Source organism: Prionailurus viverrinus, unplaced genomic scaffold (assembly GCF_022837055.1).
Source record: "Prionailurus viverrinus isolate Anna unplaced genomic scaffold, UM_Priviv_1.0 scaffold_35, whole genome shotgun sequence".
NCBI lineage: Eukaryota > Metazoa > Chordata > Mammalia > Carnivora > Felidae > Prionailurus > Prionailurus viverrinus.
This window is the reverse complement of record NW_025927605.1, coordinates 4,565,089-4,591,599: the sequence shown is the minus strand read 5'-3', so window position 1 is coordinate 4,591,599 and position 26,511 is coordinate 4,565,089. Positions and strand designations below refer to the sequence as shown.

Below are 26,511 nucleotides of genomic sequence, written 5' to 3'. Positions count from 1 at the left end.
AGAAAGAACCCTGGCTTCATGTCCCTGACCCCACAAATCCCTGAACTCTCTTTGTTCTAATCCTGGAATAGGCACTTGCTGCATGTCTGTGTGGCAGCCTCCTTCCTAGAAAAAGGGGACCAGGCAGTCTGATTTGGGGAACCCAGGCTGCAGGGATACCAAGTCTTGGCCCTGGGCTGACATTAGCACATCAACTCCAAGGGTAGGGTGGCCACTCTGTGCTCTTGGCTTGGGGAGGCCCTTTGTCATCTGGGGCCTAAGGCCCTGGGCTGTATATACGCCAAGAGGCTGCCTGGGAGGAGAATATGCCTGGGGAAACCTTGTTTCTTTCCTGGGTATTTGCTCCCCCAGTGGCTCAGGAGAAACAAAAGGAGGCAAAAGCAGAATAAAAAGCTGGGAGATAAGGAGAAGGGAGCCTAGTGCCCTTTTGCTCCTTCCCCATCTTTTCTCCTGTTTTTCTGGCCCGTGGAGGACAGGGCCGAGGGTGTTTGTGCCGGCAAGGCTCACGCGGGCTGCAGGGTCACATGGCCTGGGCATGTGCAGCCTGCTCCATTTCTACCACAACAACTCGCTCATAAACAGCCCGGCTGCTGCGGCGGTGGTGGCGGAGACATGTGCAAGCGAGGGGGTGGGGCACGTGGCCCTGCCCAAGCCAAGGGAAGGCTCTCTCTGAGCCCTGCCTCTCCCCTCCCCATGCTGGTGCTGCCTCGCCACAGGAAATTCCTAGTGCTCCTTTGCTGCTGCTGCAAAACATGTTTTTGGGAAGTGACTTTTAACAAGGATGGAGTCGATAGACCATTTTAAATGACATAGAAGAGATAATCAGTCTGACACAGACTTCTTCTCACCCTTGCCCTATCTTTCTTAGATCCCTATACATGTTGGGGTTGAGGGCTGAGCAGGAGTCACGTGTTTTCAATTCTCACCTGTTTCTTCCTCTTAAACTACATAATATTGGAAACCAACCAGGTCCCCATGGTGAGCACTGGGGCAAGGGGCTGTGCTTCCCTAACACAGTGGTTCTCAGGATCCACTGGTGGTCCAGGATTAGTAGTGGGGTCAGCATCACCTGAGAACCTGTTAGAAATACAAATTCTCAGGTCCCGCCCCAGGCCTACTGAATCAGAAATTCTGGGAGTAGAGCCCAGCAATCTGGGTTGTCACCAGCCCTGCAGGTGATTCAGATGCATGCTGAGGTCTGAGAAGGACTGCTCTGAGGTCTTTGTTCCCTAGCAAATCAGTCCTGCAGGATCTAGCCCAGGATCCACTTTCCCCTTTTGTGCTTCTTCATCTAAGTTTGGCCAGAGAGCACAACCAGATTCAGTTTGACAGTATAAAAAGCGTTTATCAAGTGCCTACTGTGTGCGAGGATTCTGGAAATGAGAGCAGGTGAGTAGTAGGAAAAGGGAGGGGATGGTACTAGGGAAGAATAAAGAAAGTGAAGGCTAGGGAGGTAATTATTTATCCTTTCTCCATCTTATCTACTTTTCTCCCTGTTGTGAAGCTTTATTTAGAACAGTTGATTGTGGTTTAAATTGTTTGGAGGCTGGAAGTAGAAATTGGTCCTTTGTCTATTTTTGCTGGCCATGGGAACCCCAAGCTAGTTAGAGCCATAGGTCCTTGACGCCCCATGCATAACTAAGAGAATACGAGCACCATGCACATGCACACGCACACGCGCACGCGCACACACACGCTCCTGGGGATCTCAGAGACAGGGGTAGGGAGAGCCAAGAAAAGGAAAGAGGTCCCAGAGGGTTGGAAGTACCCCAGGCAAAATGAGTTTAACAGATAACAAGCAGGAAAAGTCTTTCAATGGGGGAGGGTGGGGACAATTCTGGCCTACTCCAGCTTCCTGAGACCCAGAAACTGTGACCAGAGGAAGCAGAGGGTCTCTAAGGCAAATCACAAAGGCTCCTGAGAATGAAACCTGCACCAAACCAAGGCGAAATGGGGGAATGGACTTCAGATCAGAAGGGCTTCCTTTTACAGGCAAACAGGACAAGGGTAAGGCACAGCCCCTCTCCTGTGACCTCTTCTCCTCCATCACACATTGTCCCTTAAGAGCAGAGCTCCCATTACTGTCTCAACCATGACTCGTTGACTCCTGTCCTCTCCCTGCTTCCGCTTCATTTTTTTTCTTTAATTTTTTAATGCTAATCTATTTTTGAGAGAGAGAGAGACAGAGAGTGAGGGAGTCACAGAATTCGAAGCAGGCTCCAGGCTCTGAGCCGTCAGCACAAAGCCCGATGCAAGGCTCAAACTCATGAACCGTGAGATCATGACCTGAGTTGAAGTCAGACGCTTAACAGATTGAGCCACCCAGGTGCTGCCCCCCCACCCCAGTTCATTTTTTGAGGAATACGCTTTCCTCTGGTTCTCACAGAGATCTTTCTCTCACTTCTCTCTGCAAGGGTTCCTCTCTGTGCCTGAAAGGCTTTGGGCTCAAGGAGCAGACAGCCCTGCAGGCTCAGCCGCAGTGACCTACATCAGCTCTCCCCTAGGTCCTGGGTGTGGGGGCTGAGGTTTCAAGATAGGAACTTGGGAATCTGGCACAGGTCTGCAGATGACGTCAGGGAGACAGGCTGCAAAAGTGGCACTGAGGGACTGCAAGGCAGGGGGTACTGCAGGACTGAGTTCTCACTTTGTCATTTGTGGACAACGGCAGAAGACAATCCAAACCTCATATACAAAAACATTTCTGAGCAGTGACCTCTTGGATGGGAGCCAGAGGTCTCTGACAGGTCTGACCTCTATTCGCTAGATTTGGAAGTGGTTTCTGCCTGCTCCCCATTCTTGCTGAACTCACCCTAGTCTGCTGCATCTGGCTGGAAAGATTACCTTGGCCTTGATGTGGACCAGTGAGTTCAGATTTCAGCTGATTTATTTCAGGATATGAAGGCTGAGGAGAGGTGGTCAGATATGCAGAAATCTACTCCGAAGCTTTACTATATAGAGACCCATGTAATTTTTTTAGATCTGAGGTTCTGAGAAGGATCCAGAAGAAGCCCCACAACCGAATTATCATTTACAAACCCCCTTACCTCAGGACCCTGGCAGTTGAACCTCTCCTTCCAGCTACAGGCTCCTGGCACAGGAAGGCAGGTTCTGAAATAGGTGTTTTCCCTCTCTCTCACTATAAACCACAGTATTTAGCATGCCCATCGCCTCCAGATTGTGGATGTTTTGCCCTGGCAAGGAAATGCTATTGTAGGGGGAGAAATTAGGTGGTGGTGACAGAGAATGATAGATGAGCCTTTTACTTGGGGGGGGGGGGGGGGAGGGAGGGAGAGAGGGCGTGTGAGCGAACGAGCCCGAGCTCATGAAGGGGAGGGAGAGAGCACGCAGGCAGTGCCGGACTGGATGGCTCTCTCTCTCCAAAGGGCTTCCCCTCCGCCAAGCCCCACCCCCAAAGCCCAGGAAGTCCACAGCCTGGCACCCAGCCAGGGTGAGAGCATTCCTCAGGACTCTGACAGGCTGGGGGGTTGGGGGGAGATAGTGGTGGTGCTCCCACCCAGAGGACAGCGAGAAGGGAAGGAAACACGCGGGGGAGGAAATGACCACAGAGAAGAGGGTGAGGGTAAGAGGTGGGGAGCTAGTTCCCAGCGCCACAAGTCCTTTTAAGAGAGAAGGGTTGAGGCTGGATGCCTTCCCAACGGCCATGCGAAGGGTCTGCAGCTTCAGAGCAGATGACCTCCAGGTCACCTCTCTGAGCAGGGTTGTCAATGACGTCTCACGCTGTCCTCTGGAGGTTCTCTCTCTTCCTTCCTTACTCTGGGGCTGTGGTTGAGCTCGGGAGACCCAGAGTGGCGAAACTCTGGAACTGCAGCTGGGCAGGGGGAGGAGCTCAACGCGTCTCCCTCCGTCTTTCCACCAGGGCCCCTCCCTTTTCCTCCGCTAGGCCCGGGACTCTGGAAATAGCACCTGGTAATGAGAGTGTTGACAGATGCTGAGTTATAGGAGAGCAAGTGTCCCTCGTCTTTAATGTTCTAGCTTAACTCGCTTTTTGGCTCTTTCCCTTGAAAATAGGCGCCCTAGGACTCCTCCCACTCCCTTCTATACATTGCTCCTTAACATGCCCCTGGATAGCCTGCTACTTGGCTATAATAAAGTCTCCCTCTTTGAGCCCCAAGACCCATAGCCTCTTGGACCTCTATGACTTTGAAGGACAAATGGCCCTGTGATAATTGTGATTTTATTTTTTATTTTTAAAAAATTTTATTCTGAGAGATAGAGAACAAGTGGGGAGGGGCTGAGAGAGAGGGAGACAGAATCTCAAGCAGGCTCTGCACTGTCAGCACGAAGCCCCATGAGGGGCTTGAACCCATGAACACTGGGATCATGACCTGAGCCAAAATCAAGAGACGATCAACCAACAGAGCCACCCAGGCATCCTGATACTTCTGATTTTAAATTTACCATTCCCTACTCTTCCTTCCCTGAGCACTGCCTGATAGATAACTCTTTCTCCTGGTCAGCTTCCAAACACATGCCTTCCATCACCCCAATTTCCCATGCAACCTCTCAACCTCACATCTCATGTGGGGGAAAGGAGTGGGAAGGAAAATGGACAAAGCTAGGTCAGAATTGTTTTCCAAGGAAAACCAGTTCTCTCTGTTTGGTTTCATTTGACCTATACTCCAGCTTTTCCCGGTTAGTCCTCTTGTTCCTTGCTGCCCTCCTCACCTCTCCCTCCAACATGATCCCCTGTGCTGTTCCCATCCAGGGAAAATGTCACTAATGCTGAGAAAAAAGACTCCACTTTGGTAATAATTTATGTCAGCTCTCGAGGAATACCAACTCACAGAGGAATAACTGCTTCCAGTGTTGTTGGGGAAGGGGAGGTGGTGGAGGAAGCAAGAAGCAAAACATTCACTCTAGGAGAGGCCGTGTTCCCATTATCCAGCCGGTAATTAAAGAACTCTTCGTTCTTTTCTGGTATCTGCGGATCTCAGCTCTGCCAAGAACAACGAAGAACTTCAAGGGAAATAGGAGTTGGAGTAGAGGTAACCAACTGTGCAGTGAGGGACTAAAACTTTACCCAACTCCACCTCCAAAGTCGTTTTCTTTGATGATATCTCTTCTCCTGAATTGCCTGTTTTATTTACTTTTATTTTTTAAGTTTATTTATTTTTTTTTAGAGAGAGAAAGAGCACGTGAGCAGGGAAGAGAGAATCTCAAGCAGGCTCTGCACGGTCAAAAGGAGCCCAACCCTCCGGCTCAAACCCACGAACCAAAAGATCATGACCTGAGCTGAAATCAAGAGCAGGAGGAGCTACCAAGTGAGCCACCCAGGCACCCCACCTCATCTTTTAAATTGCATGATCCTTAATGTTATTAAGCAGTGAGCTACACGGCATGAAATCATTTTAAGTAGATACAGCCACATTCCCTTCTTGCATTGCACACCTCAATCAACTTTTCTCTTCCTCCCCAGGTTGCTGCCCCACATTCACCCTGAAGGGGGCACATTTGTTCAGTCATTGGTGCCAGAGAAAAGGGAGCCCCAGGAAGGAAACATAACAATTGGTCACGTGTTGGGGGGGTTCTCGAAGGGGTTGCTGGGACAGGGAAGGGAGGTCCACGTGGAGTGGGCGGAGCCTGCTGAAAGTTTTGGCGGGGCTGGCAATAGGAGAAAAATACCCAAATTTGAGTTGTGATTTTACTAAAAAGAAAAAAAAGAGGCAGCAGAGAGGGTGTGTCCTGCCCTCAGAGAGGGCCCTGCAGAGGGGAGAAGGGGAGCGGCACACGCGCGTCCTGCTCGCGGAGGCCTGGAACGCAGGGTAGAGTTTCTGCCAGAAAGAGCTCTGAGCCATATCGGGCTTCGGAGCCGGAAACCTCCGTGGCTCCATGCTGGTTTCCCATCCCCCATCCTCTCGGAGAAGGGAAAGGTGGCCTCTCCCCCATGGTCTCATTTCGGAGCCATGTGGAGCTGGGCTAATGCCAGCCATGCAACCCCAGTCTTTATTTACCTTTCCAAGAGCCTCAGGAAGCCGCCCAGATGAAGCCTCTCTCCTTGGGGAGAAGCCAAAACAAGCCTCTTTTTACTACCTAGTTCTGCCCTACCGTTAGCTGGAAAACAGAGCTTCATACAGTCTTTAAACTGGAAGGGCCTTAGTGATGATCTACTTCAATTTTTTTTCTGGTCTGGGAAAACCAACACCCAGACAGGTAACAGGGCTTACTACCTGCTCTTTCCACACCATAGACACTCAGTTCCAAGAATGTAGGTCATAGAAATGGAATTCGCCATCCTAAATCCTTAGAGTAGTGATAGTATTGGCTTTAACTCCATCCATACCCTTAGCCAGAGGGCAAAAGGAAATGATCATTAGCCCATTATGGATAAAAAAGGCAGAGGATTGTTTAGGGACTTAATTTACGGGTCCCACGGTTTTCTTAAGTGCTCTCAACAGTGGGCAGCTCCACCTTTCTCCCTCTGCGCTTTTACTGTTTGGTATCAGGGCCCTTATATGTCTTAGTTCAGGGATTACCACAGTTTAAAAATCTAATGGTTTGGAAGCGAGAATTCTTAGAAGAGCTTCTTTCCCCAGGATTAAGTTTTCTGGTGATTTATTTACCTCGTCCTGTGACTTGAGATCAAGATCAGACCTCCAAATCCAAAAAGTCCAGACTTTTGGCTTTGGAGGAGAAAAGCATGTTTACTTAGTCTGGAGTAGTGAAATCTTAGACTTTGGATTTCAGAGCTGTAAAATTTCCAGAAAAAAAAAAAAGTGGGGGGACTGATGTAGAATTGCCAGTGTTCCATTTTGCCAAGTAAGGACATTAAAAAAACTACTAGCACCAATTGCTATTTATTATCACCATCATTTCACAAAAGGAAGTACATTTTAGCACACACAAAATAGGAAACATATAATGTCAGAATAAATAACAGAATAAATAACAGTTCTAAGCCACCCTGCATTGATTCACATGAGTACTGCATAGTGCTTTGTTTTGTTTTGTTTTTCCATTTTGTTGTAGATTGGTTCCAGTTTGGTCTATTGGTCTCTAGACCAGTGGTAGCAAACTGCAGCCTGAGTGCCAAATCCAGCCCAATGCTTCTTTTTGTATTTGCCCCAAGCTAAGCAAAGCTAAGCATTTTTGTTTTTTTAAATTTTCTCTTTATTTAAATTCTACACCCAGTGTGGGGCTTGAACTCACAACCCCAGGATCGAGAGTCACATGCTCTATGGCCTGAGCCAGCCAGGTGCCCCTAAGTTAAGAAATTTTTTTTAATTTTAATTTTTTAAAAAGACTTTTGGGGTGCCTGGGTGGCTCAGTCGATTAAGTGTCCAACTTCGGTTAAGGTCGCCATCTCATTGTTCGTGAGTTCGAGCCCCATGACAGGATCTGGGCAGACAGCTTCAGATTCTGTCTCCCTCTCTCTCTGTGCCCCTCCCCCACTTGCCCTGTCTCTCTGTCTCTCTCTCTCTCAAAATAGACATTGAAAAAAAAAATTTTTTTTTAAAGACTTTTGGGACACCTGGGTGGCTCAGTAGGTTTAAGTGTCCAACTCTTGATTTCGACTCAGGTCATGATATCAGTTTGTGAGTTTGAGCCCAGCATTGGGCTCTGTGGTGACAGCATGGAGCCTGCTTGGTATTTTATTTCTCCTTCTCTCTCTGCTTCTCCCCTGCTCACATTCTTTTCTCTCTCCCTCTCAAAATAAATAAGTAAACATTTTAAAAAAAACAAATTTTGGGGTGCTTGTGTGGTTCACTCAATTGTCTCATTTTGGATCAGGTCGTGATCTTGAGGCTCATGAGTTCAAGCCCCATATCGGGCTCTCTGCTGTCAGTCTGCTTCATATCCTCTGTCTCCTTCTCTCTCTTCCCCTTCTCTGCTTGTGCTAGCTTGTACACTGTCTTTCTAAAATAAACATTGGAAAAACACATTTACTTATTTATTTGAGAGAGAAAGAGAGCCAGAGTGGGGAGAGGGGCAGATGGGGGGGCGCGGAGAGAGAAAGAGAGGATCTCGAGCAGGCTCCATGCTCAGCACAGAGCCCAATGCAGAGCTCAATCCCACGACCCTGGGATCGTGACCTGAGCTGAAATCAAGAGTTGGATGTTCAACCGACTGAGCCACCCAGGCGCCCTAAGAATTTTTAAATAGTTGAAAAATCTAAAATAATATATATATATATATATATATATTTATTTTAATGTTTATTTAATTTTCAGAGAGAGAGAGAGTGTGAGCAGGGGAGGGGCAGAGAGAGAGGGAGACACAGAATCTGAAACAGGCTCCAGGCTCTGAGCTGTCAGCACAGAGCACAACGTGGGGCTCGAACTCACAGACCATGAGATCATGACCTGAGCCAAAGTCGGACGCTCAACCGACTGAGCCATCCAGGTGCCCCTCTAAAATAATATTTCATGACACATGAGAACTATGTGAAATTCAAATTTCAGGGTCCCTAAATAAAATGTTATTGAATGGTGGAACTGTGATTGCGGCTTGCAGTCTCATGCCAGAGCCTTTGTTTTTAACTGTTGAGTCTCCCATCTGCCTTAAAAAAAAAAAAAAAAAAAAAGTTTATTTATTTGCACAAGCAGGGAAGTGGCAGATAGGGAGAGAATCCCAAGCAGGGTCTGTGTTGTGGAGGCAGAGTCTGATGATGTGGGGCTCGATCCCACAAACTGTGAGATCTTGACCTGGGCTGAAATCAAGAGTTGGATGCTCAACTGAGCCACCCAGCTGCCACCACTTGCCTTTCCCTCTGTATCTCCACAACCGTGGTACCTTACATTAACAGTCATCATAAGCCACCCTTATTCATTCACATGTCTTTTGCAACACAATAGCAGAGTTGAATAGTGTAAGAGCCCCTATGACTGTCAAAGCCTAAAATATTTCCTGTCTGGCCCTTTAAGAATAGGAAGGCCAAGGGGTGCCTGGCTGGCTCAGTTGGTGGAGCATAAGACTCTTGATCTCAGGTTGTGAGTTTGAGCAATGGTTGGGTGCAGAGATTACTTAAAAAACAAAAACAAACAAACAAAACCCAAAAATTGGTCAGCCAACTCTGGAAAGTTTTCAAACTTGAGGGGCATCAGAATCACATGGAAGGCTTGTTAAAACACAGACTGCTGAGTCTCACCCCAGCATTTATGATTCTTTAAATCTAGAGTGAGAGGCCTGAGAATTTGCATTTCTTTTTTTTTTTTTAATTTTTTTTCAACGTTTTTATTTATTTTTGGGACAGAGAGAGACAGAGCATGAACGGGGGAGGGGCAGAGAGAGAGGGAGACACAGAATCGGAAGCAGGCTCCAGGCTCCGAGCCATCAGCTCAGAGCCTGACGCGGGGCTCGAACTCACGGACCGCGAGATCGTGACCTGGCTGAAGTCGGACGCTTAACCGACTGCGCCACCCAGGCGCCCCATGAGAATTTGCATTTCTAACAAGTTCCCAGTGACGCTGATGATGTGGGACCACATACCACTAGTATCCTAGATTAACCACGTGTCAGCTCACACTTAGGGTAACAGCCTTCAAATTGGCCTCCTGCCTTCGGTGCAAAGATATAAATATTGAAATTAGCTTTCAAAAACAAATCTGGCCATTCTCCACTTTGCTGGAAATCCTTTGATGCTTCACCTTGGCTAAGAAATTATCCATTCCTTAGCTAGGCCTCATAATCTGTTCTCAACCTACCTTACCTGCTTTATCCCCTATACTCTCCACTATCCAAACTAAACTCCAGCCAATTTCTCTCATTTACTCCAATCTATCCTTTTATCCCATGCCTTTGTAATGCTCTCACTTCTGTTTGAGAGGTCTTCCTATGGTCTCAACCTTTAAGATCCGCCTCAGTTGCCACTTCCTCAATTCCTTCCAGATGGTATATTCTATCTTCTCTGTACTCCCAGACCTTATTCTTCCCTAGGTTTCATTTTTACTATATTAATGTTAAAACTGTCACTGTCAACTAAGCTAAAGGTCAAGGGAAGATGCTTTCTCTTAATATATCTACATAGCTCATTTATTCATTCAATGAATGTGCCAACTTTGTGCCAGGTATGGTTCTAGGTGCTGAAGGTATAGCAGTGAAAAAACATGAAGCTTATATTCTAGTGGGAGAAGATATAAACAAGGTAAATTACATGTTTAAAAGTATTAAGCACAAAGAAGAAAAATAAAGCAGAAAAGGAAGGGAGGGAGTTTGGAGGGGTATGTGAGTTCACATAGGGTGATCAGAGAAGGTCTGATGAAGAGATGATATTCAGTTAAGAACTGAAGAAGTGATAGGAGGGCAGGTGGCTATTGGAAAGAAGAATGCTCCGAGTGGAGGGAATAGCAAGGCAAAGGATTTGAGCAAATACCAGGCGTGTCTGAAGGACAGTAAAGAGAGGAGTGTGGCAGGAGGGGAGTGAATAGGGGAGAGAAGAGTAAAAGTTGAAGTCAGAGAGCAGTGGCCAGAGGGCCACATCCTGTAGGCCGTAATAATGATTTTGTTCTTCTTCCAAGTAAGATGGGAAGCCATGAGAGGATTTTGAGCAGAGAAAGAACATGATCTCACTCATGTCTTATCAGGATCACTATGGCTGCTGTGCTGAGAACAGATTTGAGGCAAAGGTTGAAACTGAGAGACTAATTACAAGGTTACAGCAATAAAAAGGTGTGATAACGACTATAACTTAGACTAAGGTGGAAGTTGTGGAGGTGTGTGAAGATGTGGGATTCTGGACATCTTTTGAAGGGCAGTGGGATTGGAGATTGAGTGGGTATTAGGTGAGAGAAAAAGAAGGCTGTAGAAGCAGGATTTGGAGGAGGGAAATTCAGGAGTGAGATCTTAGATGTAAGTTTGAAATGCTGATTAGACATCTAAATGGATATGTCTCCTAGACAATTGGATATATGATTAGGGGAGGAGTCCAGGAAGAAGATATAAATTTGGGAGTTGTCAATGTAGAGATGGTATTGAAAGTCTAGACACTGAAAAAGAACACCATATTCCATATGCCTCCCACCACACCCGCCTTTATTGGTATCCCTAACCCCAATGCTTGCTTTGCGATCTTAGGCCATACAGTCTGGTGGAAGAGGGCTGGGGCTCTCTTGGCATCTTAACACATGCACACCCACTTGTTTAAAATTTTCAGTGCTTCATGCTTTGGGCCCACAAGGCCGAGACATAGTTCTAATTAGAGGTTTTCACATCAGGCCAAAGGATGTTAGTCATCTCCATCTTCATATGGATTGAAAAAAAAAAAAATACACCTCAACAGAAAAACAATCAATTAAAACTACTTAAAAGTTTTTCCACGAGGAACTGAAGACTTGTTGCCTAAGTTGCATGGAAAGTCACACACACACACACACACACACACACACACACACACACATTGAACACTGACAGGAAGAAGTGTTCCACATAAGAGAATATGCAAAGTATTCCTATTCCCAGTAAAGACAGAAATCCCTGGGGCTGGCTCTGGCCGAGGAGAAAGTGAATCTTGATCTTGGGATGGTGAGTTCAATCCCCACATTGGGTGTGGAAACTACTAAAATAAAATAAAATAAATAAACTTAAAAAAAAAGATGATAAAAATCCCTTCCGAGATTTCCTTTTTGCTTCGACCCTTCGTGAACCTCCAGCAGATGCTAGAAGTGACTTAAGACTGGGGAGATGGCCATTGGGAAAGAACTGTCGGTAGTTGGCAATACTTCATTCTAGGGAGGTTGTGGCAAGAACTCCCTAGGCAGCAGACATCATGGATTTTCCTCCCTCTGGGAACCAGAGGTCCCTCAGTTTCTGGTCTGAATCCCTTAGAGACAAAGAACTTCATTCTCTCCCAGACCAGAGTGGGGCTGCTGGGGAGTGGAAGGGGTGGAGGGGTTAGAATTCTACCCCCAGGAAACACCCACAGGCTCAGACAGGAGCCCGAATCCTGACTCTGGTCCAGGAGGCGTGCGGTGCTGCTGCGGGGGCCGCGGGGCCCCTCCGGCGAGGGCCGGGCCGGCTGCCAAGGTGCCCGGGGAAGGGGCCGCCCAGCGCAGGCCGGGTACGTGGAGCGCTCCGTACACTGCCTCGAAGGGCGCGTCTGCTCCTGAAGCCCCCTGCCCTCCTCTCCGCTCCATTCTCTCGCGTTCCCTTTTCCCAGGGAACCTCCGCATTCCCCATCTTCCCAAAGCCGCCCTCGCCTTTTCTTCCCTCCCCCGGCCCTCCCCCGAGTAACCCCCTCCCTCCGCAGCCCACCTTCGCCTCGCTCCTCCGCGGGCTCCTGGGTCCTCGCCCCTCATCCCTGGCCTCCCCTCGCCGGCCCCCAGCGCCCAGGGCCTCCGCGGCCCCCTCCCCGCCCCCCTCGAGGCAGCGGCGGCCCCTTTCACAATAGCGCGGCCCGCCTCCCTCCTCTAGCTCCCGGTTCGCTCCCGCCCGCTCCCCGCCTGGCGCATGCGCCCTCCGGTCGGCGGCGGCTGCGGCGGTGGCGGCTGCGAGCGGCTCCGTTTTTTTAAAGGGAAACGCTGAGGCGCCGGGGGTGACTGTGGGGGAGGGGGACCCCGAGCCGCGGAGACCCCCGGGGGAGGCGACAGACCCCCCTCCCGCAGTAGGAGGGCTTTTGGGCGGACCCATCCCTCCCACCCCCTCCTGAGGAGGAGCGGGGGGAAAATGGAGGCTCGGGGCGGCTGAGGCGAGCTCCGGGGCGGGGGGCCGGGGCGGGGAAGGGGGGGTGTGGGGTGGGGAGACGAGGCGGGCCCGGCCGGGCCAGGGGGGGCCGAAGCGAGCTCCGGGGATGAGCTCGGGGGCGGCTGGGTGCGAGCTCCTGCCTCTGAGGCGAAGGCGGCGGCGGCGGCAGCAGAGGCGGCGGCGAGGCCCCCATGGGCCGGCGGCGGGCCTCAGCCGCGGCCTCCACTTCTCCACACGCCGGCGGGATGGCGTCCGGGCCCCGGAGGAGCCGCGCTAGCCGAGGCCTGCTGCCGCGCTGCTGAGGCGAGCCCGCCAAACTCCCCTCCCCCTCCTCCGTCCTCGACCCCCCACACCTCGCCCCTTCCCCACCCCCTCCTCCGTCTCGGTCCCCGACGCTGCTCCGGACCACTATGACCATGAGATCCGCAGTGTTCAAGGCGGCCGCGGCCCCTGCCGGCGGCAACCCTGAGCAGCGACTGGACTACGAGCGGGCTGCGGCGCTGGGCGGGCCCGAGGACGAGCCCGGGGCGGCCGAAGCCCACTTCCTCCCCCGGCACCGTAAGCTCAAGGAGCCGGGGCCCCCGCTGGCCTCCTCCCAGGGCGGGAGCCCCGCGCCCTCCCCGGCCGGCTGCGGCGGCAAGGGCCGGGGCTTGTTACTCCCGGCCGGGGCGGCCCCTGGGCAGCAGGAAGAGAGCTGGGGCGGCTCGGTGCCCTTGCCCTGTCCGCCCCCGGCCACCAAACAAGCCGGCATTGGGGGGGAGCCAGCGGCCGCGGGAGCCGGCTGCAGCCCCCGACCCAAGTATCAGGCGGTGCTGCCCATTCAGACGGGCTCTCTCGTGGCGGCGGCCAAAGAGCCTACGCCCTGGGCTGGGGACAAGGGTGGGGCGGCTCCCCCAGCTGCCACCGCCTCGGACCCGGCGGGACCCCCACCACTACCTCTGCCGGGGCCGCCACCCCTCGCGCCCACCGCCACCGCCGGGACCCTGGCGGCTAGCGAGGGCAGATGGAAGAGTATGAGGAAGAGCCCTCTCGGGGGTGGCGGCGGCTCGGGAGCCTCCAGTCAGGCCGCCTGCCTCAAACAGATCCTTCTGCTGCAATTGGACCTCATCGAACAGCAGCAGCAGCAGCTGCAGGCCAAGGAAAAGGAGATCGAGGAGCTGAAGTCAGAGAGAGACACGGTACGGGAGGGGTTAATCGGCGTTCAGGATGAAGAGCGAGTTGTGCGCATGCTCGGGGGAAGGGGGCTGTAGGAGGTTAAGGTATCCCTTGGTTAGGGGTAAGGAGGCTGGCCACCAGCAAAGGAGTAGCTTAAGTGTGGAGTCCCTGGGAGCCAAGCTCACAGACACGTTGGGTCGGAGGGAAGGGTTAAAGGGCAACCTCCCAGGGGGAGGGGGAGGGGAGGTTTCAGGTGCCAAAGGGTTAATTTAAAATGACAGCCCCAGACTTGTGGGAAAGACGTTTAGAGTGGGAAAAGATCTGATTTGTGAGGGGTTGAAAATGCAAAGGTGGGAATGCATATGTGGTGGCTTTATGGAAGGGGTTAATTGAAGGAGCTTTTGCTTTAGAGATGCATTTTGAGAGGAGAGGGACATAGCAGCTGTTGCACTGCTGGAGCATCTTCTGACAGGAGGGCAGTAGGCCTTTTCACTGGCAGAGAGGCAGAGGTGATTTCACAGTGGAATCCTATTTTAGTTTTCTTCAATGATATGAAGAGACTGACCGCCTTTGATTTCAGACAGTTTTTAATGGGAATCTGAGTTATAAAACATGACCCACTGACTAGCTCCCTTGTATAAGCATTGTGTTTAGAGGCCGGTAGATTTTAAGGCATCAGGGGAAAGTAAGTTTATTAAATGTATAAAGTAGACCCCCTCTAAAAAAAAATGCCTATTTTAGAATCTTAAGATAGTAGGGCAGTAATTTATTATTTCTTTGTACTTCTGAGGAGCACGACTATATAGGCTTGTTTTCACTGCAGCAGTAGTCAAGAGCTCCCTATGCATTAAAACAAATTCTTTCAGATATCAGGAAAACTGTGTGTGTGTGTGTGGGGGGGTATTACTGTGCTAGCATACCTTACAGCTGCCTAAAAATAAACATGGTTTCTACAATTGTTGTGTTCAGGCTGCAGCAGTCTGTCTCTCTGTCTCTTTCTCTCTCTCTCTCTCTCTCTCTCTCTCTCTCTCTGGCGTTGTGTGCGCCAAGGGCTGAGCAAGGGAGCACAGGGCTATTCATTTTGTTTGCTTTACAAATGAATCGCATCAAGCAGGGGCTGTTTTATTGGAGAATGTATTCTGCAAGGTGGAATGGGAGCTGGGGCAGGTCTCATTAAAATATCTCATAGTGTTGATTTGTGGAAGTTACTCAACATGGAGGTGGCCCTGCTTAGCTACTGTACTGCAGTCTAGGGGTGCAATGGTACTGTAATTACAACACATCATATCCTTACATGGGGGGGGTGAGTGGGGCGAAGAGAAGGACCAGTGAAGAAGAAGAAATCAAGGAAATGTCACCCACAAACCGTGGTTGAGTAATGTTAAGGCCGGGAATCAGAACAGAAGGAGATGAAATGAGAGTATGGCTGACTGGGGCGGAGGGGGGGGAGGGGAGGGAGCCCCCCTGCTGATTGTGGAGGTTTATGCTCAGTTCCTGAGGTAATGGCCCCTTTGCAGACTTTCCTAGGCAGTAAAAGTGGGGTGAGTTAAGGATAGAGTATCAGTCTGAACTTGGCATTCACTGTTTCTGTTGTGTATTGCAGTCTTAGCATTGCTTAAGCTTGTTTCTCTTATTCCAGTTGTTGTTTGGCCTCTACTAAAATCTCTGCAGCTAAGTAGATATAATGAAGACAACATTAATATCGCTGTCTACCCAAATAAAATTCTTACTATAGTGTTTAAAGAGCATAGTTGGCACCTTTTCTCAGAACATTTTAATATGAAGTTTCCAATGGTAATAGACTTCTATTTTCTGTTTGATTATGTAGTTCTCTCTTTAATTAGAGTTAAAAGACTTTGTTTTAGTTAATATTTAGATGAATAGGTAGATTTTTTTCTGGTATCTCAAATGTAAAGAAATAAGCATATTTCTGATTGACGGGATTATGGGCACTGGTTTCTATTATAATTCTTCCAAATTGAGTATTCATTGTGTAAATGCCCTGTACACCACTTTCAAATCCCTCATGGCACTGGGACTGTGAGCTTTTAATTCCTTCTCAATATATTCTTTGGACTCTGCCCTTGTATATAGCATTTTGGAGTGAAAGGAGAGAGGATAGGATTTGAAGAAACTTAGGGCCTCCTAAAAGAGCATAGGGTTAATTCTGGAAACTCCCAAACTGACTTGGAGCCACATGGTTAGCAGTAGCAGAGACCATGCCATGTTGTGGCCCCTCCCAGAAAAGAGGATCTTCTTTCAAAAGAATGAACTACAAATTCCCCCATGCCTCTCCTCAACTAGGTTAGCCCTAAAATTAAGCAGAGTACCTTTTCTTCTCTACTGTGTTTAAGGAAAACTTTTCCAGTTAATGTCTGCCTATTAAAAATAAGTTAAATTGCTATGGTCAATGGAAAAAGCCAGAAGACCATACTGATGCCTAAACGGTGCTAAGTACCTGGGTGTAATTTTTTGTGTGTTAAGTCTGCATTTTGGCACTCTCTCTTTTAGCTCCTTGCTCGGATTGAACGTATGGAAAGGCGGATGCAGCTGGTAAAGAAGGATAACGAGAAAGAAAGGCACAAGCTGTTTCAGGGCTATGAAACTGAAGAGAGAGAGGAAACGGAGCTATCCGAGAAAATTAAACTGGAGTGCCAGCCGGAGCTTTCCGAGACATCCCAGACTCTGCCTCCCAAGCCTTTCTCTTGTGGGCGGAGTGGAAAGGGACACAAAAGGTGTGCTGATAACTTTGTTACACTGTCTGGACATGATGAGGACACTTGTTTCCAGTGACTGAGAGTAGGGGATTGAGATTTAGGAATTAGTTTTAATGCAGCCATATCCTGAATTAAGAAGTCTTCCATGCTGAGAAACTATCTTGAAACATTCTTGTAGGCTATAAAAATCTTTTAGGAACATTGTGGTCACAGTAGTAATTACCGAATGCAGAGTATATCACAAAGAGAATGGGCAACAAATCTGGCAGCTGAGTTTCTTAAAGAAAACTATAGCAGTTGACATCAAGTTAGGAAGTGTTAAATCATTCCTTCATTGTGTTAGGTACACTGGTGGACAAAAAAGTAAGATCTAACTGTCCTTGGACCCAAAGAGATTAGTCAGTCTAGCTGTAAAGGTGGCATAAATTTGGCAAACTTGGAATTCAGCTGCAATAAAATGTGAAGGTAGACAATAGTGACACAAAGTAAGTTTTGTGAGATTCGGAGACATTAAAGATTATTCTAAGGTAAAATAGCGAAACTTTTAGGGCGAGATGGATCTTGAAAAAGAAGTATAGAATTTAGGTTGGTAAGCAGGAAACGAGACGGCATTCTAGGAATGGGGATTTGGGGGAGGAGATTGGTGGGAGAAAGAAAGCTGGTAGATAGCAAGAAAAACGAAACAGATTGTAATTAACATGGTATAGAATTGATGGAAAAAATAAGAGACCGGTCTCTGGTTGACAGGAATTTTCTTTAAAAAAAAAATTTTTTTTTTTAATGTTTTTATTTATTTTTGAAGGAGAGAGAGACAGAGCATGAGCAGGGGAGGAACAGAGAGAGAGGGAGACAGAATTTGAAGCAGGTTCCAGGCTCTAAGCTGTCAGCACAGAGCCCTATGCGGGGCTCAAAACCACAAACTGTGAGATCATGACCTGAGCCAAAGTCAGATGCTCAACCGACTGAGCCACCCAGGCGCCCCAACAGGAATTTTCGAAATAAGTCACAGAGTAGTGGCACCTGATGTTAGCGAAAGGGTCTTGAATAAAATAAGACTCTTTTTAAGTTTAGTAGGCAATAAGATACTATTAGAGGTTTATGGAAACTCAGTTGTTCAATAAAGACTTACTGAGGGCCTGTCATATATAGTGGTAAGCATGAGGCTGTTCCTGCTCATGGTTGCCAACTGAACCAGATGTTTAGATATTTAGATACCTGAACTAGTTTGTTCTCTTGCCCCAAAATGTAATCAATTCAGATTTTATTCAAGAATCAATACATTTTATAATGTTTTCTTCCCTATCTAATAGGAAATCCCCATTTGGAAGTACAGAAAGAAAGATTCCTGTTAAAAAGCTGGCTCCTGAATTTTCAAAAGTCAAAACAAAAACTCCTAAGCACTCTCCCATTAAAGAGGAACCCTGTGGTTCCTTATCTGAGACTGTTTGTAAACGTGAATTGAGGAGCCAAGAAACTCCAGAAAAGCCCCGGTCTTCAGTGGACACCCCGCCAAGACTCTCCACTCCCCAGAAGGGACCCAGCACCCATCCCAAGGAGAAAGCCTTCTCAAGTGAGATAGAAGATTTGCCGTACCTTTCCACCACAGAAATGTATTTGTGTCGTTGGCACCAGCCTCCCCCATCACCGTTACCATTACGGGAATCCTCTCCAAAGAAGGAGGAGACTGTAGCAAGTAAGGCATAGAGAACACTTGCTCTTATACCCTAGTGGTGGCGGTCAAGCTAACAAGTGTGAAAATGCCTTTGGCATTTTTAAAAAAGTGCAATCAATAAAGCAGAGTTCTGTCAAGAATGAGTAAGTTAACAGCCAGAGACAGACACTGTGCAGGCATTGCAAATAGATGGAATTACAGCAAAATGTGCTCAATGTATTTGCCTGCTTACAACACTGGGAGATGTGTTTGCCAGTAAGTTGCTCATCACAAGAGCACCAGACTTGGGGGTGTAATCTCCGGCAACTTGCATGCCCTCTGAAAGAAGGGTTTTCTGTGCTGTGAAATGCATAGAACTTATACTTTGCCATGCACGACTGTTCCTGCAATTGATATTGTGTGAAACCTGGGAGGGTGGTCTTTGGGTGTTCTCAGGGGCCAATGGTAATTTTTGGGTTGGGGAGCCAGCTTGGGGTGGGGAATTTCACCTGGGCCTCCGCTCTTTAACTATATAAACATTTATCTGTATCTCTATGTCCCGGTCTGGGGGGCAGGAGGAATCTGCCAAAGACCAACAGTCTTACTTTATCTTACTATACTTCACAAAGGTTCTAAATGTGAAGAGTTTACTTGGATTGCAGTAGCCCATTGGTTGTTCATATATTTAAATAAAATGGTCTACAAACTATTTTTCAAACAATAAGGACTATCTTGGGATATCTGAGCTGCTTGGGGAGGGTGTGGGGTGTGGGACCTTGGTCTTCATTCCCTTTTTTTCTTTATGGCTTCCACACAGAGATGCTCCCTTATCTCCTACATCAACCAGTTAACTGCAATGTGCCTTCAATTGTGTAATGTTAGTCTGACAGTCACTGTGGGTACTCCGGGGTGATGGTGGGGGAAGCCTTCTTGAATAGAGCCACAGCCCCAAGTTTCTACCACTGGGTCTTGCCCTAGCAGGGATGGGGATGGGAATCCATTCCAATAAGACAAGAGCATTCTCCAGGCTTTGTTTGGCTGTTCTGGTGACAAAATTAAGTGGGGAAGATAGATTACTCTTCTTAATTATCTAAAATACATTAGGCCTCACACTTGAGTACATGAGATAGACCAGGATCCTGATCTAGGTTCAGGTTTTTTGTTGGTTCAGTCAGTTGAACAGGTTCATCCTTAATGGTTAACCTTCTTGCTGCCATGGCAATGCTGTGTAACAACTTAAGAGAAACCGTGAAGCAACTTCCCATCCGGGATTGGGAAATGGCTTGGTCCAGAGCTGTTCTGTTTGACTGGCTGTTTTGAAAACCCTATCTGTCCTAGTACAGAAAATTCCAAACACCTCTGAGATTGTGGGCATAGCAGTACAGAAAGAGTCTGATTGGGGGGATCCCAGCCCTTTGAGGAGCCTGAGTTGTGAATAAACGTGTGAATCCTTATTCTTGATGCCCCTATCTCAAGAGGAAGCTCAATGGCTTGTTCTAAGGAAGCCAAAGTCTTTGTGCATGTTGTTCAGGCTGGACCAGCAAGGTAGTTTGTTTGGAGGGAGGAGGGAGCTGTTTCAGAAGACTACATATGTAAGTTTTGAGAACACTGATCTTTTATTTGAAAAATAGGGTCAACTTTTACTCACCTGCCATGTTCTGAGTTTAAGGTTTGATATCCTTGGCCATCAACTGTTGCAGGGAAACCACCCTAAATAATGAAGAAAAGAAGTCGTCTCAGTGTAAAAAAAAAAGTGGTGGGCTTATTTTCTTTTCTTTTGTCTGTTTTTCCCTCTTCCCCTCCCCCAGAGAGAAATTCTCAAAAGAACAACTCAAAAAAACCAAAATGGCTTCCTAGTGAGAACTTCAGTGATGATCCTTTCCTCCATTTTGGGTATGGGCTTTTTTTCTTTTTACACTGAGATGATTCTTCTTTCCTGCATTATTTAGGGTGTCTGATGCCATCAAGTGTTGCAGGAGAAACTTCAGTCTTGGCTGGTGAGTAGAATAGGAATTGTGCTGGCTGGGCCTGGGGTGGGGGTTGGGGGGATGGTGGATGGTGGGAGCTGCGTTCCCTGTCAGTTGGATGTGGGAGAGTGAGATTCCTTGGTGTATGATTACACTATAGACTTCAAAATGACTACAAATTTCAGTTGTTTTTCAGGAACTGCAATAGCATCCATTATATGAATTGTCAGGTATTGGCTTAGGGTTTTTTGTGATCCTGTGTTTGGCAGACTGCTGCACTGGCATTTTAGGTTCTTTTTATACCATAGCAAGGACACTGAATATGGCTTCAGGCGAGGCCATAGAATGGATTCCTATCACTTGGTAACTTGGTCTTATCTGGGGAGAGACCTCTGGTCCTAGTGAATAGTAGGAGGGTTGTGTGACCTTGGATTTAAGGGTGGTTCCACCCCTCCTCCCTTTCTTTTTCTTTCTTTTTTTTTTTTTCAGTTCCTTCTTGGAGGGACCACTCAGTAGAGCCTCTAAGGGACCCAAATCCTTCAGACCTTTTGGAGGTAGGTACCCAAGACCTGTCAGTGGAGGGGAGTGAGGGACAGAGTAGAAATGGAGCTTTAACTTGAACGTGTTATAGTAACTGGATGGATGGGTTAAATAACTCTAAAGCCAGAAGGGAACTTGAGTGATTATATCTAATCCAACTCTTTTGTTTATATAGAAGAGAAAACTGAGTTTCAGAGTGGTAAAATGATTTATTCAAAAATAAGTAGCTAGGGAGTGCTCAAAACAAAATGAGATTTTACGTTAAGTAGAAAAATTAGCATGTACCACTCAGCAACAAAATCATATATTCCAAACTCATTTGACTCTTAGAACAGACTCTTGCAAAGTATGGAGGTAGGAAGGGTTTATGGCAGTCTCAAGGGTTGTTTCAGTTTGATGTGGTTTTCACCTTGGAAAGTTAAGGAAATAATTTTGAAATGTGGACAGTCTAAAAGGGTGGGTGTGGGGAGAAGCATATGTGTTTTGTTGATTCTGTTACCAGGAGGTTCCCATGACATCCATAGAACTCACAGACTCAGGTGGGACCCGCAGGGAAAAGATTTTACATTCCTGGAAGCTGGAGATGAGTGCTATACCCATGTGTCACGTGGTGATAAATACTTTATTAGCTGCTGTTCTTTACACAGAACCTGGATGACAGTGTGTTTTCGAAGCGGCATGCAAAACTGGAGCTGGATGAGAAGAGAAGGAAAAGGTGAGGCTAGAGGTACTCGTCCTGGAACACCTGAGCCCTAGGACCCTGACCTCTCTCATCCATGCTGTGAAAAGTCCTGGAGCCCTTAACACCCTTAAATTACTGGCATCCCAATTGGTTGAGTATCTTAGTTTGAAGTGGTAGTTGTCGTAAGTAAAGGTGTTTGGCTTCTTTTTCTTTGTGTACGCCCTTCTTCAGTTCCACTCTCTGTGGAACACCAACACATGATTTGGACTGCTAGACTGACACAAGTCTTCCCTGAACCGGCAGACAGTTCACTTTACCACCCCCACCCTGCCCACCCCATTAAGAAGAGTCAGCACGGGTCTCACCGGTGTCTGGATTGTGTTAGTTGCTTTTATAGAGCAGGTTTTCAGTAATATTGGGTTTGTTTGTTTGTTTGTTTGTTTGTTTGTTTTGTTTGTCTGGTTTGTTTTTCCCAGATGGGATATTCAGAGGATCAGGGAACAAAGAATTTTACAACGACTGCAGCTCAGAATGTATAAAAAGAAAGGAATTCAGGAATCTGAGCCTGAGGTTACCTCATTTTTCCCTGAGCCAGATGACGGTAAGTTCTGTCTATGTAAGAGAATAGGGTTTTCAAAGAAGGAAAAGGGTGCAAGGCTCCAGGGTACAACTTGCTGTGAATGAGCGAACAGCATTTTGGAGCAGGTGTAGTTGCTAGACATTTCCCCTCTATGTCACTAACGAGGTCCCATTTGGCTTTCTTCCATAGTTGAAAGTTTGATGATTACCCCCTTCTTGCCTGTTGTAGCATTTGGACGACCATTACCCAAATTAACTCCGCAGTAAGTACAAAGGTTTTTTTCCGCCCCCCCCTCCCCTGTCAGGTAGCCTGCACTCCACCTCCTTTTTAGACCTCATGAAAGCCTAGATCTAAGGCAGAACAGGTGGCTTAGGGATAGCCATGGTTTTTTGACAGTGATAATTAGGAGGATTGCTTTTTGAGTTAGAAGTAGATTATTCAGTCATTTTAATAGCAAACTGTTTCTCTGGCTTTGAGGCAGGAAAGACCATCCAAACTTGGAACTTGGGAGTCAGAATTAGGAGTGGTAAGGGGCATATAACTCTTTTTTAGAGTTAATCTCATGTCCACACTGAATCCCTTCTAGTCTTGCAAGTTGATTTCCTTATCCTTTTTTTTTGCCAGGAATTTTGAGCTGCCCTGGTTGGATGAGCGTAGCCGATGCAGGTTGGAGATCCAGAAGAAGCAAACACCTCACCGGACGTGTAGGAAATAGCTGGGCTGGCAAGAACCTTCTGTCTTCAGATAGTTGTAGCATGCCATTCCCAGAGAATGGCAGAGACCTGTATATGTGACCTATGTCCTCATGTATGTTATCATTCGCTGATAATGCCCTTCCATAGTCCCTTGATCTTGGTTTTGTTTTCATCACTCTGATTTCACAAAAACTCTTCCATTGGGCTAATTGTGAATTATGGAGGATGATTGGGATTTCTTTTCCCTTTTTGGGAATATGAGCTCTCAAGCTAAATCTATAGGATGGCAGATTTAGAAGCCTCAGGGGTCTGCTTCTATACATTTGCCTATGTTAAAGGGGCAAAAGGGCTCTTTTCGTTCGACTTGTGGAAGATGAAGCAACCCCTGCCTTTAGAGCTGTGCCTGCATGGCACTCTTCACGCCCTGGTGTACCCTTCCTTATAGTTCTGAGTATAGTGATGTTTACTCGAAAACAAAACAAACAAACAACCAACCTCACCAGGAGCTTAAGGACCAGATGAGGAATAAAAAGTGAAGTGATGAAGCAAGTCATCTTCACAGGGTAGAAAAGAGATTCAAGAGTTGGCAGATATACGTCTGAAAAAACAGTTGTTCTCTTAAAACTATTCTGTGATACAGCCATGTGGGAAGGGATATTTGGCTATGATTATTTTGTAAGTTAATGGGTAACTGAATTTCTTCCCCCACCCCTCAAAAAAAATATTCAGAAAAAAGAATGGGGATGGTTAGTTTTGGTCAAGTTATGGCTCTAGACAAAAGCTATTGGCATCTGAGGATGGCATGCCAGAACCTGTACAGATGTCCTTGTGTCACATCACTTCTCAAGTATTCCTTAGTTGGGCTTTATTCTTTTAGCTGAGCTCTTGGTGGTGGGATAGAGATTTAGGGAGGGTGGGGGGGTATGTGGAAATATGTGCTTCCTTTGGCTGGCAAATGTCTACATCTTGAAACAAACAGATGTACCTAATGAGCTTCTCCATTCACTTTGTAAAAATAGATTTGTATGTGTATCATCTTGGTCCCCGTTCCCCCCATTTTGTTAAAAAATTTCAGGACAGCACTCCACGCCACTTTGGTCTCAGTGTAAGATCCCTGTAACTATCTGGAAGGAAAATAGAGCCAAGACCTCTGGTCTTAAATATATAGGAATTGCCTTTCTTTAGTCTTCATGACTATTGTGTGAAAACAAGTAGGGGTCTAATCTCCTAGAAGGTAGGGGCTTTTATCCTTGAAGAGAATATGTCCCCAGATTATTAGCACTTTTAGAGGAGAAGCCAAGGTATGTAGGGTGTGTGGCCGGCCCATCAGTGGAGCATGAGAGAATGGGGATACCATTGTGGGAAGAAAAGAAAAGTTCCTCAGGGGCCTCCCACTGCTAAAGATTTTTGTGAGATGTTGATCTGTGCTCCCTGGGTTTGACTTTTAAGGGAGTTATTCCGGCAGCACATGTAGTATTCTTGGATGATCTTGCTGCTTTTATTTCTCCTTCTGTGTGTGTGTGTGGCTATGGGCTTTCATTTGTAACTCCATCTGCTTAGGAGAGTGGGCTCTCCACAAGGGAACCTGCTGTGAACTTCATTGCAGCAAGAGTGTAGAGAGAAATAGGACTTGTTCCACTAGGGGCTCTCATCTCACACCTTAAGGGGAGGAAGGAGATTTCTAGAAAAACTGGGCCAGATTTTCTTTGTTCTCCATCATTTTAATATGGCAAGCTGTTTGGCTTTCCTACTCTGATCTATGTTATGTTCCTTTATAATGTGCCCAAGAAGAAAAAAGACCAATCAGTGTCTCTTTACGTTGTTCCTTGATTCCTCTGTTTCTTCCTGATTTTCAGCATTTGTCGGATTCCTAATTTGGATATGGGTTAGCAAATTTAACCTTTTATGTTTGTGCCCTACCCAGGGAACTCCCCAGGTTCTGAAATTGAGCTAGACTAAGAGGAATCCATGAGGTGCTATCTGGCCAGACTTAAGTGGATTCTATTTCCTTGGTTCTCCCTATACCTAGGACTGCTTATTTTATTGTCCCCTCTTCTAGATCAGTTCTCCTTTGATTTGGATGTGTTGAGGTTTGTTGAGGAGGTTGGAGAGTAGATTAGCAAAGTTCCAAGAGCGAAATTACAGTGTGTTAGAGTGTGGGGGGAAAATTAGTCTTATTTTTTCCCTACATGGGATACAACACTGTGAAATTCAATCTTCAACTACGGCCCTGCAATTCTCCTAAAACATAGTTCTTTGTTTCTTTCTTTAACAACGTTTAAGCTAGTGTTAATAAATTAAAAAGAGAAACTGCTTGTCTGTCCACTTCAGCTTTGTTTTATGCCCATTTCATATTGTTGTCTGTGTTGTAATTCATACTTTTGATACCATTTCTGATGTGTAAAATTGGTTGTCTTGTAAATATCTTATAAAGAGTTCAATTGTAAATAAACTATTGTGGCTGTTAATTTTTGAACTTCTGCTTCAATTTATTAGATTTATTGGGAAGCATTGAACAGTTCTGCTTGTAGATATTAAAAGATTAGAAAAAGAAATGCATTTTCAAAAATGGAGAAACACATCGCTTCTTGGCCTTTTGGCTAAGATCAAGTGTAGTATCAAAAATGGAGAAACACACCATTTTCTCTTTTATTTGTGTATGAGCACAATGTATGTTTTTCATCCCTCTTTGTTCTGTGTTCTCTCTTCCACATGCGGTAAGTGGCAACTTTAAAAATGAGATTCTAGGGTAGGATACTTGGTGCCTGGTGTCTAAATGAATAAAACCTAGTTGAAAAGACCTTAGAGGTCATCTAGTCTGACCGCTAATACATGATTTCCCCTTGACAACATTCCAGACAAATGAAGTCCAGCTTCTGCTTCAACTTTTCATTTTTTCCCTAAATGTTAGAAAATCCTTCCTTACTGATAAAATCTAACTTTTTGTAACTCGAACCCATTGGTTCTTGGTTTGCCTTCCAGGGTGATGAAAAAAGATCAATTCTTCCTGTTCCTCACAGTCTCTTGAATAGTTAGATCGCTGTGGCTATCTCAAATCTTCTTCATGGTAAACATTCAGAGAGCTTACACTTGTTCCTCAAAAGCAAGGATTTTGAATTTTTCAGTTCCCTCTGAGTGAACAAGTTCATGTTCATTTAAAAATTGAACCCAGCCTTGGGACACCTGGGTGGCTCTTCAGCTCAGCTCCGGTCTTGATCTCATATGAGTTCAAGCCCCATGTTGGGCTCTGTGCAGGGTATGAAGCCTGAAAAAAGAAAAACTGAACCCAGACCAAACAACTAAAAAGTAAAGTGGCAGGTTATCACTTTTCTTATTTACACACTAAACTTGGCAGCCTTATTTGCATCAATTTACCTTGTGATAGAAAAAGCCCTCCAAATCTTTTCCTCCTTTCCTTTCCTTTTTCCTTTCCCTTTCCCCTTCTTTCCTCCGTACATACATCCTCCATTTTTGGACTCTGGAAGCTGGGTTTTGGAGCTGGATTTACAACATGTCACATTTGGCCACTTGTTAAGATCTTTTTGGATCCTGAATCTGTGAAGGCATTCAGAATGCCTTCTAGTTTCGTATTGTCTATAAATTTGGTAAACATCAGAATCTTTAACCATATAACTTGTAAAAATATTACATGGGATAGAATCCTGTACTATGCCATAGTGACCTTTCTCTGATATATATTATTAATGTGCACTCCTGTAGGTACACTAATACCTTACACATCTTGAACGTATTTACTATGGTCCAAAGAAAATACACCTTTTTTTTTTTTTTTTTTCACTGCTGGCAAATGCCTGGCCAAAATCAAAACATTCCCCTCAGCTACCTGTCTGGTAACCCTTAAGAAGGAAATCATGTCAGGAAATTGAA

General features: G+C 46.5%; 1 protein-coding gene and 1 pseudogene across 2 annotated transcripts; both read left to right on the top strand.

Annotated features, from left to right (window-relative positions):
• Positions 1 to 12,386: 12,386 nt before the first annotated feature.
• MSL1 (MSL complex subunit 1) lies at positions 12,387 to 25,091 on the top strand. 2 transcript variants are annotated; one of them, XM_047845898.1, is made up of 9 exons: positions 12,387 to 13,814; positions 16,303 to 16,526; positions 17,819 to 18,201; positions 20,109 to 20,156; positions 20,616 to 20,680; positions 21,314 to 21,381; positions 21,825 to 21,949; positions 22,118 to 22,190; positions 22,553 to 25,091. In XM_047845898.1, the coding sequence occupies exons 1-9, from the start codon at positions 13,047 to 13,049 to the stop codon at positions 22,641 to 22,643; spliced, it is 1,845 nt and encodes a 614-aa protein (XP_047701854.1). In that variant the 5' UTR covers positions 12,387 to 13,046; the 3' UTR covers positions 22,644 to 25,091. The 2 variants fall into 2 exon arrangements, with proteins under 2 accessions (XP_047701854.1, XP_047701855.1); XM_047845899.1 differs by lacking the exon at positions 20,109 to 20,156.
• Positions 25,092 to 25,203: 112 nt separating this feature from the next.
• Positions 25,204 to 25,357, top strand: LOC125158743 (uncharacterized; annotated as a pseudogene).
• Positions 25,358 to 26,511: the final 1,154 nt, after the last annotated feature.